This window comes from Cheilinus undulatus, linkage group 20 (genome assembly GCF_018320785.1).
Source record: "Cheilinus undulatus linkage group 20, ASM1832078v1, whole genome shotgun sequence".
Lineage (NCBI taxonomy): Eukaryota > Metazoa > Chordata > Actinopteri > Labriformes > Labridae > Cheilinus > Cheilinus undulatus.
Window position 1 is genome coordinate 27,903,427 of NC_054884.1, and position 13,291 is coordinate 27,916,717.

General features: G+C 40.0%; 1 protein-coding gene across 5 annotated transcripts in view; it reads right to left on the bottom strand.

The window, feature by feature from the left end:
- kat6b (K(lysine) acetyltransferase 6B) overlaps window positions 1–8,662 on the bottom strand; it is a 36,787-nt gene extending 28,125 nt beyond the window's left edge. The window contains exons 1-2 of one of the 5 annotated variants that reach the window (XM_041815790.1): window positions 8,434–8,662; window positions 5,540–6,398 (exon numbers count right to left, since the gene is read on the bottom strand). In XM_041815790.1, the coding sequence (XP_041671724.1) occupies window positions 5,540–6,157 (618 nt within the window). In that variant the 5' untranslated portion in view covers window positions 6,158–6,398; window positions 8,434–8,662. Of the gene's footprint in view, window positions 1–5,539; window positions 6,399–6,493; window positions 6,949–7,022; window positions 7,263–8,433 lie in introns of those variants that run through there. The other 4 variants (XM_041815794.1, XM_041815791.1, XM_041815793.1 and 1 more) reach the window with 4 other exon arrangements.
- Between the last annotated feature and the right edge of the window lie 4,629 nt (window positions 8,663–13,291).

Here is a 13,291-nt window from a genome sequence, read left to right on the forward strand (position 1 = left end):
CCGAGTTTTCCCCCTCTGAAATCAGTGTCAGTATCAATCTTAAGAATCCTCAATCAGGCTCTGATTTGACCACAAACAGAAGGCCCTTTATTCTTAGATCTCATGATGAGCAGTTTTCCAGGAATTAAATAAACCAAACCCAACTTTTCAACAATATTTCGTACAGCAAAATATTGCACTTTAGCCCCCTGCCTTCTTAAGTTTTTGCCTCTTTTTACCTTTACTGTGGCAGGATAGCTGAAGAGAGACAGGTAAGTAGAGTTGTGTAAAACATGCACCAAACAGCACCAGGATCAGGAATTGATCCCGCAACCAGTGCGTTGAGGTATATGGGTGCCTGAGATAAATTGGCACCCTGGTTTAAAGCTGTCTTAATGGACGCACAAATCTGTCGATTTAGGGCTCATCGTCTTTTGATTCGCAGTCACTCACAGATCAGAGATAAATGCACAAATATTAGCCTCTCCTCTTGATCTTTTTGAAGCCTTTCCACCTTATCAACCTCTAATGAGGCATCCAAAGGCATTAGAAGACGAGCCTTCAGCATGAGTATGTTTTAGGAGTTATTACTTCTTGTTCATGTGCAAAAAGTCCATGTATGTCTTTTATTATGTTGCCTGAGGAGGCAAACTCAAATCACTGAGTAAACAAATTCCTTAAGAGCTTTTGACGCAGATTTTGGGCTCACAAGCGCTTTGAATGAGAGAAATGCAGATTGAAGAGGGAAAATGATTGTAAAGAGCTGAGATTAATAAGACATCAGTGCTAATATGCAGCCTGTGCATACTACTGATGAAAAGCTCAGAGCTGATAGGCAAGTTGTGTTTTTTTCTAATAAGTATTCACTTCATAACATAAGTCTCCATTGAAAGAGCTATGAAGTCTAATCCAGGAACTGGAGAATTAATTTCCATCAGGAATATTCTCAGGCCTAGTGATTAAAACCAACAGCAATTTGCAATCTGCAGAGCACAAAACACGCGAAAAATAGAGAAACAAACACAGCTGAAGAGACACTGATGATTTACTTGGGGATTCTAAATTAAGTACATTACAGGAAATTATGCTGCTTCAAAAGAGCAGGCTGTCCTGAGTGAGGGGGTGGGGTCCTATTAGAAAACTGCTGGTAGAGAGAGCGAAAGAGAGAGAGAGAGCTCAAGTGGTTGCATAACGCAGCAGGAGAAAAAAACTCTCATTCCTTGTCTTTGTTCCTGCCAGAGTCTCTTCAGAATCTAATAAACTCTAAACCAAGACTGCTCTTTTTTACCTCAAAGTATCTCTTATTCTCAACACACACACTTGTGCTTGAACAACTTGAGCAGGCAGAGCTGTCTCATCCTTTGAAGTGATCTGTAAACCTGGACCGGGCTCGCTGATGTCATCAGGCTGCGAGCGATAGGCTGAAATGTTCCAAATGGAAAACAGCAGGCAGGCCCTCCTCAGCTATGAGAACCACTCGCAGGACACTGTGTCTCTAAACAGTTCTCAGTTTCACTTTTGGCCTGGCCACAGACACAGTCACAGTTGTGGCTGCAGTATCAAGGTGTCGCTTCCTGAGTATTCACTGTGAAACTGGTGGGGAGCAGGGTGACATCTCTATAGCCTCATGCTCCTCGCCACTTCAGCTGCATGACTTGTGCATAAGCTATTAGACCGCACTTCATCTCGATAACCCGCAGCACACACACATTGTGCAAAGAGCCTTCACAACAAACTACCTAGATGACTGTGCACAGCACTTTAGGGCCACACAATGGAAACTGTTTTGCATGAAACACTCCCCTGCGTTTGACAGTGTTTTAAAATTGCAAGTAGAAAAGTGCTGTCATTTTGCTGGAATTTATCTGCAGCATGTGTTCCAGCTGAGCCCAAAACAATCTCTGCAAACCCCTCTGCACAGCGGAAACAATGCAACCTGGAAGTTTGTTTACATGGCTTTATTTCCTCTGTTAGCACAAAGGTCACATGTAGTGCCACAAATACTTCAGCTGCCATTTTCAGCAGGATTTGTAAAGACTGGTTCATGCTCCTGTCCCTTTAAATTGCAAACAAAATATCCCAAATATGTTCTCTAATGCTCTGCCACTCGAAAGACAGCCAGCCACATCCCTTAAGGTCATTAGGCTCAAGTTACATAACCTGTGGGAAGCCTACAGCAGACTGCCTACCACACACTGTCAGCATGACTTTCTGATTATCCAAGCTCTCTTATTATGGAGACCAGCAGAAACACAAACCCCAAAAGGACACTCTGTAGATGGCGTCGATGCTGACCTGCCAAGCCAGAGTTTCAAAGATTAAGACCACAATCGTAAAATCTCTACTGAGCTATTTGTGCTCAGTGGTTCCCTAAACTTTCACCAGTCCTCCTTGGTGATGATATAAAGGAAGTTTTGCCACAGTCATGGTTCAAAAAACATCCGCTGTTCCTGAAAAAACTTGACTACATGTAAGAGCTGTGCCAGGGTGGAAAACAATAAAAAACTAAAAAACATGAATATCAAGGCAGCAATTTTGTAGGGATGCACGATATCAGCACAGCATCAATATCAACAGTTATAAACTTAAAAAGTTACTTATCAGTATTGGCAGATTTAAAGTTTCTGCTCAAATTTACAACCCATGTATCTGCTGTGAATAATTTGTGGAGCTTAAGGCAGGACCAACTAATCTTTGTCAGCTGAAGTCTTTTTCTCTGTACATGTTTGTTTTCAAAACTTTAAAGTGTGTCCAAAGGACTGAAGTTCTAGGTTTGAACTACATTTATATCTGTATTGATATTGGCATAAAAAATTTGTAAATGACATATCTGGTATTGGCAAAAATCCTTGTGTATGCTGATTGGGTAACTCTTGATTTTAATACCAAAAATTGCAGGCCAAATCATGTGCAAATAAATGCAGAGTGGACTAGGCATGCAAAATATTACCAGCTCAATGTCCTAATGGCAGATCAATTAGTCTAAAAAGGTAATTGTCAGAAACAGGAGATTTTTTTTTTTTTTACCTTTATTTATAATCCTATATTCTTTTTAAATATCAGCCATTTTTGATGGTTAATATTTTCCTTTGTTGGCTGTGCATATATTGGCTTACGTTAGCTATAAATATCGATCTATGTTAGCTGCATCAGCTTATTTTTGATGAAAATATTAGCTTGTGTTGGCTGTGAATATCAGCCTATGTTGGCTGTAAGTATCAGCTTATTTTGATTGAAAATATTGGCTTATGTTGGCTGTGAATATTGGCCTATGTTGGCTGTAAATATCAGCCTATGCTGGCTGTAAGAATTGGCTTATGTTGGTAGTAAATATCGGTCTATGTTGGCTGTAAGAATTGGCTTATGTTGGCTGTAAATATCAGCCTATGTTGGCTGTAAGTATCAGCTTATTTTGATTGTAAACACTGGCTTATGTTGGCTGTGAATATTGGCCTATGTTTGATGTAAATATGAGTCTAGTTTGGCTGTCAATAATGGCCTATGATGGCTGTAAGAATCGGCCTACGTTGGCCGTAAACATTAGTCTATGTTGGCTGTGCATATTGGACTATGTTGAGTGTAAATATCATCCTATGTTGGATGTAAATATTGGACAATGTTGAGAGTAACTATCAGACTATGTTGGCTGTAAATATTGGACTGAGTGTAAATATCAGCATATGTTGGCTGTAAATATTGGACTTTGTTGAGTGTACATATCAGCCTATGTTGGCTGTAAATATTGGACTATGTTGAGTGTAAATACCAGCTTATGTTGGCTGTAAATATTGGACTATGTTGAGTGTACATATCAGCCTATGTTGGCTGTAAATATTGGACTATGTTGAGTGTAAATATCAGCCTATGTTGGCTGTAATTATTGGACTTTGTTGAGTGTACATATCAACCTATGTTGGCTGTAAATGTTGGACTATGTTGAGTGTAAATACCAGCCTATGTTGGCTGTAAATATTGGACTATGTTGAGTGTAAATATCAGCCTATGTTGGCTGTAATTATTGGACTTTGTTGAGTGTACATATCAGCCTATGTTGGCTGTAAATGTTGGCATATATTGGTCTTTCATATTGTTTTATGTTGGCTATAAATATTGGCCTATGTTGGATGTTAATATCATCCTATAATTGCTGTAACTATCTGCCTACATTGGCTGTAAGTATTGGCCTATGTTGGCTATAAATATTGGCCTATGTTGGCTGTAAATATCAGCTTATTGTGTCAAAAATAGGACTATAGTGGCTGTAAATATCAGCCTCTGTCAGCTGTAGGTCAGATGATCTTGCCTAAAAGTTCACAAACTCAATCAGACATACATCCGATAGTCTCAGCAGATAGACCGGTTGTGAATATCAGCAGAAATTCCAAAATCTATCGATACTGATATGCTGATAATATTGTGCATCATTAATCTTTACTATACATTGGTTCTGATATTAGTATCAACTAAACGTTCTGATATTAGTATCAACTTAAATGAGGCTGGAAATTCCATTTTATTAGATACGAGCAAAATATCATATATCCCTAGAATTTTATCCTTAAAGTCATTGGGATGTGTCTTTAGAATCTTAACAGACACATGAGGTTAATTGTGTGTATACAGTAGTTTACTTACAATATACAAATTTAACACTTTGATACAATAAGACAGAATAAAGAAAATGCATCAACGAGGGGTCAAATGGTTATCAGCTTGCCTTATATGCCAAATTTGGCATTTGGATGATAATCTGAATTGGGGTTTTGTTTTGCAAAAAGCTGCTAACATTAAAATTTATCAAAAAGTACACTACTTTGGCTCAGCTGCGTGGTGTTTCTTCTCCTCTGGTCCTGTTTTCACTCTCTACCGACTCACCTGTCTTACCCACAACACTAGCTGATTGGCTAGACGTCAAACAAGTACTAGCCAACCAACACCAAAACCTGGGTGCCACTGACACAGTGAGGAATAGCATCACTTCCTGTTTTCCTGCTGTTATTGTGCTGCTCTGCAACATTTCTTGAGTGGATAAAGCAAGTGCTAAATAATTTAGCTTCCTTTTTACTTTTTTAAAAATTTTGTACATATCATAAATGAGTATCAGTTCCAAATGTTGATTATCAGTCTCATGAACCATGAATAATCGGTATCAGTACTGGCCCTGAAAAGGCATATCAGCTGACCCCTGTTGTCTATACCTGTTTTGACACCATGGGGACAATAAAAGTCCTTGGCACCCAATGTTGGGTAATTTCCTGCTTTAAATAACTAAAAATTGCAAGCAAAGTCATGCACACTGTCTTAATGTTACAAATCTGCTCATAAAGTTATAAAAATATATTTTTTATATAATAGCTATAGCAATATTTGTGAAATTTAGACAATGCACAAGTGACTGCTTGCATTTTCTTTAGATTCATTCTACATTCAGGTTGTTTAATAGTTGTTGTTTTTAAAGCTATGGTACTTTACAGCACTATCAATCATTAAAATAACAGACTGTGTCATTTTAAGACATGTGGTTTCCAAAAGTAGCATACAGAGGCCAAGTTGTAAGTACCTGGTCTCGCTCATGTGGGAGGAGTGTCACTGATGACAACACCAAGGGGGAAGCACTTGGACACCTGGCGCCCCTTCCCTCCACGCTGCCATGGCTGAGCTTATACCGAGGGCCATTTTTTAACAACCTGCCGTTGTTAACCGACCGCTTGGCCGCCAATCGTAACCTCTGCCGGAAAGCAGGGTTATCAACGACTTCTGAGAGGTCGTCCTGATTCCTAAGATACCTCTCGATGTTCTTAAGTGAGGAGCCATGGGTATCATCCAGGCCCTCTATGGCCCTCTTAAGTATTTTATTCCAATCAATATGGCGCAGATCGCTTGAATTCCATATAGATTCCTTTGATGGCACAGATATGTTTGCAGGCGCAATTGATCCAACTCTCCCTGGATTCCCTGGGTCCTTGTAGGAGGTGCTCCCCTTATTTGTAACCTTGAGAATAGAGCCATCATGAACACTTAATTCCAACTGCTCAAGGACGGTCTTCTTGTCCAGTCCATGCGATGTGGCCACCGCATGACAGATTCTCTCCTCTGAGGGCCTCTGCTTTTGCCTTTTGATTTTCTGTATTGCTTCAAGAATCCACTCCGTGTACAGAGGGTTTGCAAGTTTTACCATGGTTGAACAATTAAACCGACAAATATGTGATCCATACAGATTCCCCCTTTCTGCTGCAGAACACTGGGTACATCCACATCCTTGATAAGGTCAAAAAGTTATGTTCCACACAAGCATCCACTTATTTCTTCCGCATCCTGGGTGTCTCACACTGAACTTCAAGAAAAGTTGGCACGAGTAAATTCCACAATGGTAGTCACCAGATGACCTGGATCTTTAATTTTTAAATCCCAGATTAAATCTATAAAGAAAAAGAGAACAGGTCAGATACAACTGCAAACAACAATCTCTTATGCAAATAATTACCTCCTTTTCACAGTCTACAAAAACACTTACAGCATATAAGATGTAAATGCTATGCAAGAGGACTTTTAAATGTGTTTAAACATGAGAAACAGATGGATCAAAACAGATGCAGGAGCTGTCATGGCTGCTAAAGAAATTCGAGTGACTTAATCCATAGTCTGACACCATAATCCACACACCAAACCAGATGTCCATTTCAAAAAGGAATATTTTTAAAAGTATTAACTTTTGACATAATGATAGGCATGTCAAAACTTCAACCGAGTTCAGAAAAGTATAAACAGCCCTCTCGACAGGATCAGATTTTCGGTTTCAGACCCCTTTACGTCATGTTAAAACGCACACAAGTTAACATTTATTTCTGCAGCACGTAATTTCCAAAATGTCACCGTGACATTTCTAAGTCTAACACAACGCAAACTGACTAAAAACACAGACGGGCTATCGTATGTAAAGTTTAACCGTTAGTTGTCCGCACGCGACTTTTGACAGTTCGAACCTCCGCGACGACAAACTGATCAGCGCGAGCGTTAATGACAGATGTATAATCAATGCTCACTTCCTGACAGCTGCCGTTACACGTTAAAGGCACGTTCGCGAACAACCACCGAGCCGTTTAGCTTCAGAAGAATCCAGTACTAACTACGTAACAAACCTAGAGTTGTGTTCCGCTGAGTTGAGCACATAAATGACAGTGTTGCCAGCATTACTGATGTCACCTAAACAGTCGCCATTTTGTTACAATGTTGTAGTTTACATGAATCCGACATGACGCTGATTACAATCCAATGGAGTCTCATTAAACCTTACCTACACTAATGTGCCCTCCCTAGCAACTTCAATATTGGCTGTAAAGACAAGATCCGATTTCTGGTTTGATAAAGCACATGTCAATCTTTATGTATGAGCTCACACTAAGAGGCACGGCACTGGCTGTATGATCTGTCACTTCACTCAATTGACCCGCCTCTTAAGGTGCCTTCAGTGATGAATTGATATCATTCGCTTCTAACACTCGTTATATCTAAACTAACACAACTAACCGCAAAGACAGGGTGTAATTAACTTATTAAGGCGCTTAAACAAGCGCAAACTAGCGAAGTAGCGACTAAATGAGATGATATTTACGCTAATTTTCATAGCATTTAACACCGTGCCACCTTTACTTAGATTCCTCCTTGAAACAGTTGGTTACACTTGAAAGTGATTTGGAACATTTTAGACTTTAATTGGCTGTTTGTTAAATCTATCATTTCTTTGCATAAAACCCGCAAAGGCTCTACCGCTGACTTAAAGTGGAACACATTACATTTTTCTGTCAATTCCAAGAAGCATATAATCTAAGACTCCTGCAGGCTAAATGTGTCTAAGCTATCGCCTTTCCCCCCTCTTTATCTTCCTCCCTTTTCATTATTTCCCCGAGAGGAGCCGTAATTCTCCTGATATTCAACATTTAAACTACGTGACGTTAAATAAACGAGCCAAGCTAAAAAAGTAGGCTCGCGCAGCGTCTGCCAGCGGAATTATAAGCGTCCTATGTCGCGCTGTGCAATCATGGCATGACCTCTTTTATCACCATTAACTATCAAATATCTCCAACGAGGGGAAAATAGTGAGCCCTGGAGAGAAAAGACATGTTCAGCGGGGAATACAAGTTAACACGGCGGTTAGGAAGAGTACCTCCTTCATGACTGCTTCTCAATTATGTATCGCTAGTTTCTTCCATTTCTCCGCTCTCGTTTTCCATATTTTATTAAGGAAATGATACACAGCCTCCTTGGGTTTTCACAGCGTCTTCTTACATGTTACACAAACCGACCTTATCTATGAAACGTGTCGCCTCCGTAGGCGAGAAAGCACAACAAATTAACAAGCAAGTTTCATGCAAGGATGGACATATTACAAGTATGAAGGAAGGCTTTAAAAAACGAGGGCACACCGGCTACCGTAAATATTTGCGGGTAGTTTACCTCTTCAAGTTTTCCCCCCCTCGGATACTCCTCTTCATTATCGGGGAAACGTCGAAGGATAAATGTGCAGCGACATATCCAAGGAGCGATTTCGTGGGATTTGATCTCTTAAAACGAAGGCTGGAAAGCTCGCGCCGAGACATGGAGAGGACCTGATAACAACTAATTGAAAGGTTAATCTACATAGCAGCCTGTGACAAAGTGGTACCCTCCCCCTTCTTCTTCTTCTTCCACTGTAGACATCCCTACTTCAGTGTAGTGGAGCGGACCGTCGCCCCTTTAGTGCGCTCCTACAATGATATTGTCAATTTCACTTTTACCCCCCCTCCATCAACATGTCCAGTGATGAGCCAGGAGGAACATTTTTACACTTCAGAGTATTTGCACATCAGTCTCATAACACTTTTATGCCATAACACCCCTATTAGCATGTATTCCCTATGGGCATTTTAAACTTCCATTGATGTGCACTAGATATACGCTCTAATGTGATTGATTTTGACATAAACACATAAATCCACACTTTTATTTTTAAAACGATCTCCTCCTCACATTGGCTAATATTACCCTGGGCAGTAAGGGGATATTATACACTAACACCATAATCTGCTAATTAACTTCACCATGCCCAAGGAAGAGCAATAGTTGTTAGCAATAATGTAGATCATTAAATTTTCAGTCTTTAGATTTGCGCTCTCTCCCCTCGCTCAGCTCCTTTAGCAGCACTGGAAATGCCAGAAAGCTCATTTTTCATGCAGTAATACAGATGTAATTAGAGAGATAATTGGTAACTTCCCATCAGATTATAAACACATGCTTATACTGTACTGGCAGCTTAAATGAAAACATTTAACCCTCATAAATAAAGACATATTTCATGTGTAATTTGATTTGCCTTCATTTTCATTCATGTGTTAATAGTCTCGTCATTTTGTCATTATGCTCATCAGAAGCTCTCATTGATATTTACTATTTACCTGTGTGCCTTTGCCCCATTTGCAGTGTTTATATCATTCAGGATCTTGTTGCCAGTCAGTCCTTGACATTTATTGCAATTTAGTGGCTGATTATTACAGGCAAATATGTTCAGATGAAATGTCTGAAGCGCTGCTGCGCATTTTAGCATAAGCAGGTGAAATGAGAATAAAAGGGGAGGGTTTGATTTGATGCGTTTACGGTTGGTGTCTGACCAAAAAACCTGCCCGGGTCTGGTTATAATGAATGCCACCCTGGGCCCCAGCAGGTCCTCCACTGCTGCATGGGTCCAGGGATAATTTGAATTGGAGCATGTGCCATTGCAATCTTCCCATCCCCCTCTTCAATCCCTGCCAACTGCCACACTGGTGTTCACAAACACTGCTGCCCATCTGCGGGGCAAAACACTGGCCAGGGCCCCAGCGAAGCTGCATTCAGAAAAATATATCCTCACTTTTATAGGCAAATATCACAAAGTCAAGTTTTAATCACCTCTCCTTTGCTCTTCAAAGTTTTTAACAGCCTATTTAACTCTAAACAGTGAATAAAAGAGATTTTGTGGATGGCTGCAGCACAATAAAACCGGCTTTAAATATTTTAAAGACGCCTTGGGCTCAACTTGCTTGAAAAAACAGTTAAAAGTATTACAAAGAGTTAATTAAATGCACAGATTGTATGTTTGTTTTTCCACCTCTTGCATTCATCCAGCGAGGCAAAAGTTTACCAGGAAAAAAAAGTGCGAAAAGTACATTTAGAAAAGTAGTTTCCTTATTGTGGCAGGCATTCTCATTACTTGATCATGGCTCCCTCTTTTTGTGTTTGTGTTTTGCCATCTGTCATCTTGAGAGGCAAATGAACCAGCTGCCATGGAGTGTGATCTTGCCCAATCAGAAATGTGGTCCTTTTCAAAGCGCATCTGTGTGAAACCTTAAAAAATGCTGATGAAAAAAAAAGTGTCTCAAAGTTGTTAATAACATTTTGGCTGGAGAATGTTTTCACCTAGACGCCCCCGATTAGCATAAATGCATAAACTACGCCTCATTAGAGAAAACAGAGCTCTTGTGCAGAGAGTGTAAAAAAACGGAAAATAAAAGAAAATATGATGTAACAGGTTGCTCTAGGGGGAACAAAAAATGTTATTCTCAATCACACTTCTTTTGTTGAACAGATGAGCGTTCAATTGTTTTCTACAAAACACTTGAGACACTGCCCAACACTTCTGCTGGCCCACAGTCAGTGGGAGAGGAGGGAGAGGAGGGAGGGTAAGGATAGAGGGGCCTCCCTCTGATCCTCGTCTCCAACCCCCAGCGACAGCACAGCTGGTTACGAAGGATCAGCCTAATTTTCAGGTCTCACTAATGATCGCCAAGAAGAGCAACCACTAATCCCTTAACTGAGAAAAATGATCTCCTGCAGCCCTGCAGTGCAGCTCCACACCCCGAGAGTCCAGTTAGGCATGAGTGGGGGTGACTGAGCGGAGCCAGGACACCAGGCTGGTCCTGGTCTCCCCCCTCCTCCTAGCCCCCAATAGCCCCCTCAGTAATGGAGAGAGTGGAGCTGTCCAAAAGTGATTAGCATGAGAGAGCCCCTGGCTGATTAAATAATGAGGAATATACAACTGTTCCTTACTCCTTCATTCTGCTTGTATTAAAAGAAACTTCTGCTAATGGAAAAAAAAAAATCTTAAATGTGGACTCTGTCTTGGTTCAAGATTAGTTGTATTTGATATTCTTTTATTTGTGTTATAACAATAAAGATTATTCCCATTTTCCTGTGGCTTCTGCAAATCAAAAGACACCAGTAATGAATCCCCCATTCCTAATTTCCACAGAAAGTCAGCTGAATATTAAAGGAGTACTCAACTGAAAATGTACTTCTTTTTTTAGCATATAGTATCACACTACTCAGCGCCTGCAGGCTTGAAAGAAGGCTGTAAAAAAAAAAAAAAAAGTTTGTAACTTGCTGCTTTGTGAAGGATGGCACTCATTGTTTGCACTCCAAAAAACACCACTTCTGTGGCAAATTAATGCCTGCTCGTATCGCAGAGGCTCCAAAGGAAGAAGTGTAATAAGCAGTTCATTAGCACAAGGATAATTGTTTTGAGGAGAGAGAAAGATAGAAGAGAATTGGGCTGTTCAGTAGGAATGTTTTGAAAAGTTGCTGTAAGAGTTTTTTTGGCCGTGACTCTGGGTCAATGTCAGAATCGATTCTGTGAATCGAAGCTGACCACAGCTGCCATCCTTCACTTAAGAACAGAAACACAAACTTTTCAAATCATCCTGCGGGATAATGTACTTCTCCACCCTTGGTCCATCAGTATAACTTAAATTATAGTTGCTTTGCAAAACAGAAAAAATACTAGTAGAAAAATCTCAGAGCATTAAGAAGACAGAACTAAAGCATATAGACATCCTGAGTAAACATGTGGATCAATGGGGGAGAAGTACAGGAGCCCTAAGAGGACATTTATCCATACGTTTTATTTTACGCTGTTTTCCTGAGTAAATTTTGGTTATTTCCTTGAGATCTTGACTTATTTATGTTGTTCAGGCTAGCCCAGAACTATACATTTTTAAAAATCTTAAAAGATATTAAAATGTGGGAGACCACAGACATGAGGACAGTTTTGATTGACATACTCTAAAATAAAAATGAAATATGACCAATACTGGAGCATAATTTTTGTGCCTGATTGCATTATACGTCTTAGTTTCAGCAAAAGGCAGTGCTACTATGCTAAGTCTGTCAACAAACATTTTGACACAAAGAATTTGTGTTGTTTTTTGTGACTAAATTGAGATAACCCTGTAAATGGTAAGCATATTGGCAACAAAATAATGATATCTTTACTTATAATGCTCTTAACGATTATGGCATTTAGTGGCACTTGTGTTCCAGAGCCAGTGACCAGGACAATTTCTAAGCATATCTTAAGACTACTTTTATCAACTATCCCCAAGGTGAGGTATATGAAAGTGGCCCCACCATCCTTTAATAATTCTATGTTTCTGCCCTCAGAGGAAAAATTCAGACACCCTAGACAATTAAACCAGAATGCAAGACCAAACACCTACTGTTTTTAGTCATTTCATAGTGGAGATTCCACACAAACATGAGATCTCATAGAAACTCGTGATCAAATGTGATGCCAGAAGAAACAAAGATGGAAGATGACTGACATCCCCAGTTGGCTGTTCTGGAGTTCTGTTTGTGCTTTTAAGCTGTAAAAGCACACATCTGGCTGATCACACCAAAGGCCGGCTCAGACTACATGACTTTTTCTGTCTTTCATGATGGCATTATGTCAGACTGTGCAAAAAACATATTGTCCTGTCTTGACCGACAGACTGGCTACACTACAAAGTTTGATCCCGACCGCTCATCGTATGCTGATGTCACTACTGTCCTCACGATCGTGAATGAGTTCACGTGGGTCAAAGATGGTTAATCATCGCTACAACAGAAGCGCTCTGTGTGATGCTAGCAGTTTTTTTTTTTTCTGAAAAGAAGAAAACAACAAACAAGAAACAATTCTGGACTGGATTACAGATTATGGATTAAAATCATGGACTCATCCCGATGTAACAAGAGGAGGTCAGTATGGACAGGCTACCCTCCAGATAGAACTTGAGGTATGAATTTGACAACATAAAAAAATCAGCCCAATTTACCTAGCTAATATGTGTAGTTTCATTTTTTGCACACATTCACTCTGGTGAATGATGATACATAGATAGGGAGCAGATGTTATCCTATTGGTAGGTGTCAGGTTACACATCATTGACATCAGGTTGTCAAAACAGATGACGAAAAAAACATTCAGACATGTTTGTCGACAGTCTTGCTGAGTTGTTGTAGTTGGGCTTCTTGGACGCATCCCTAA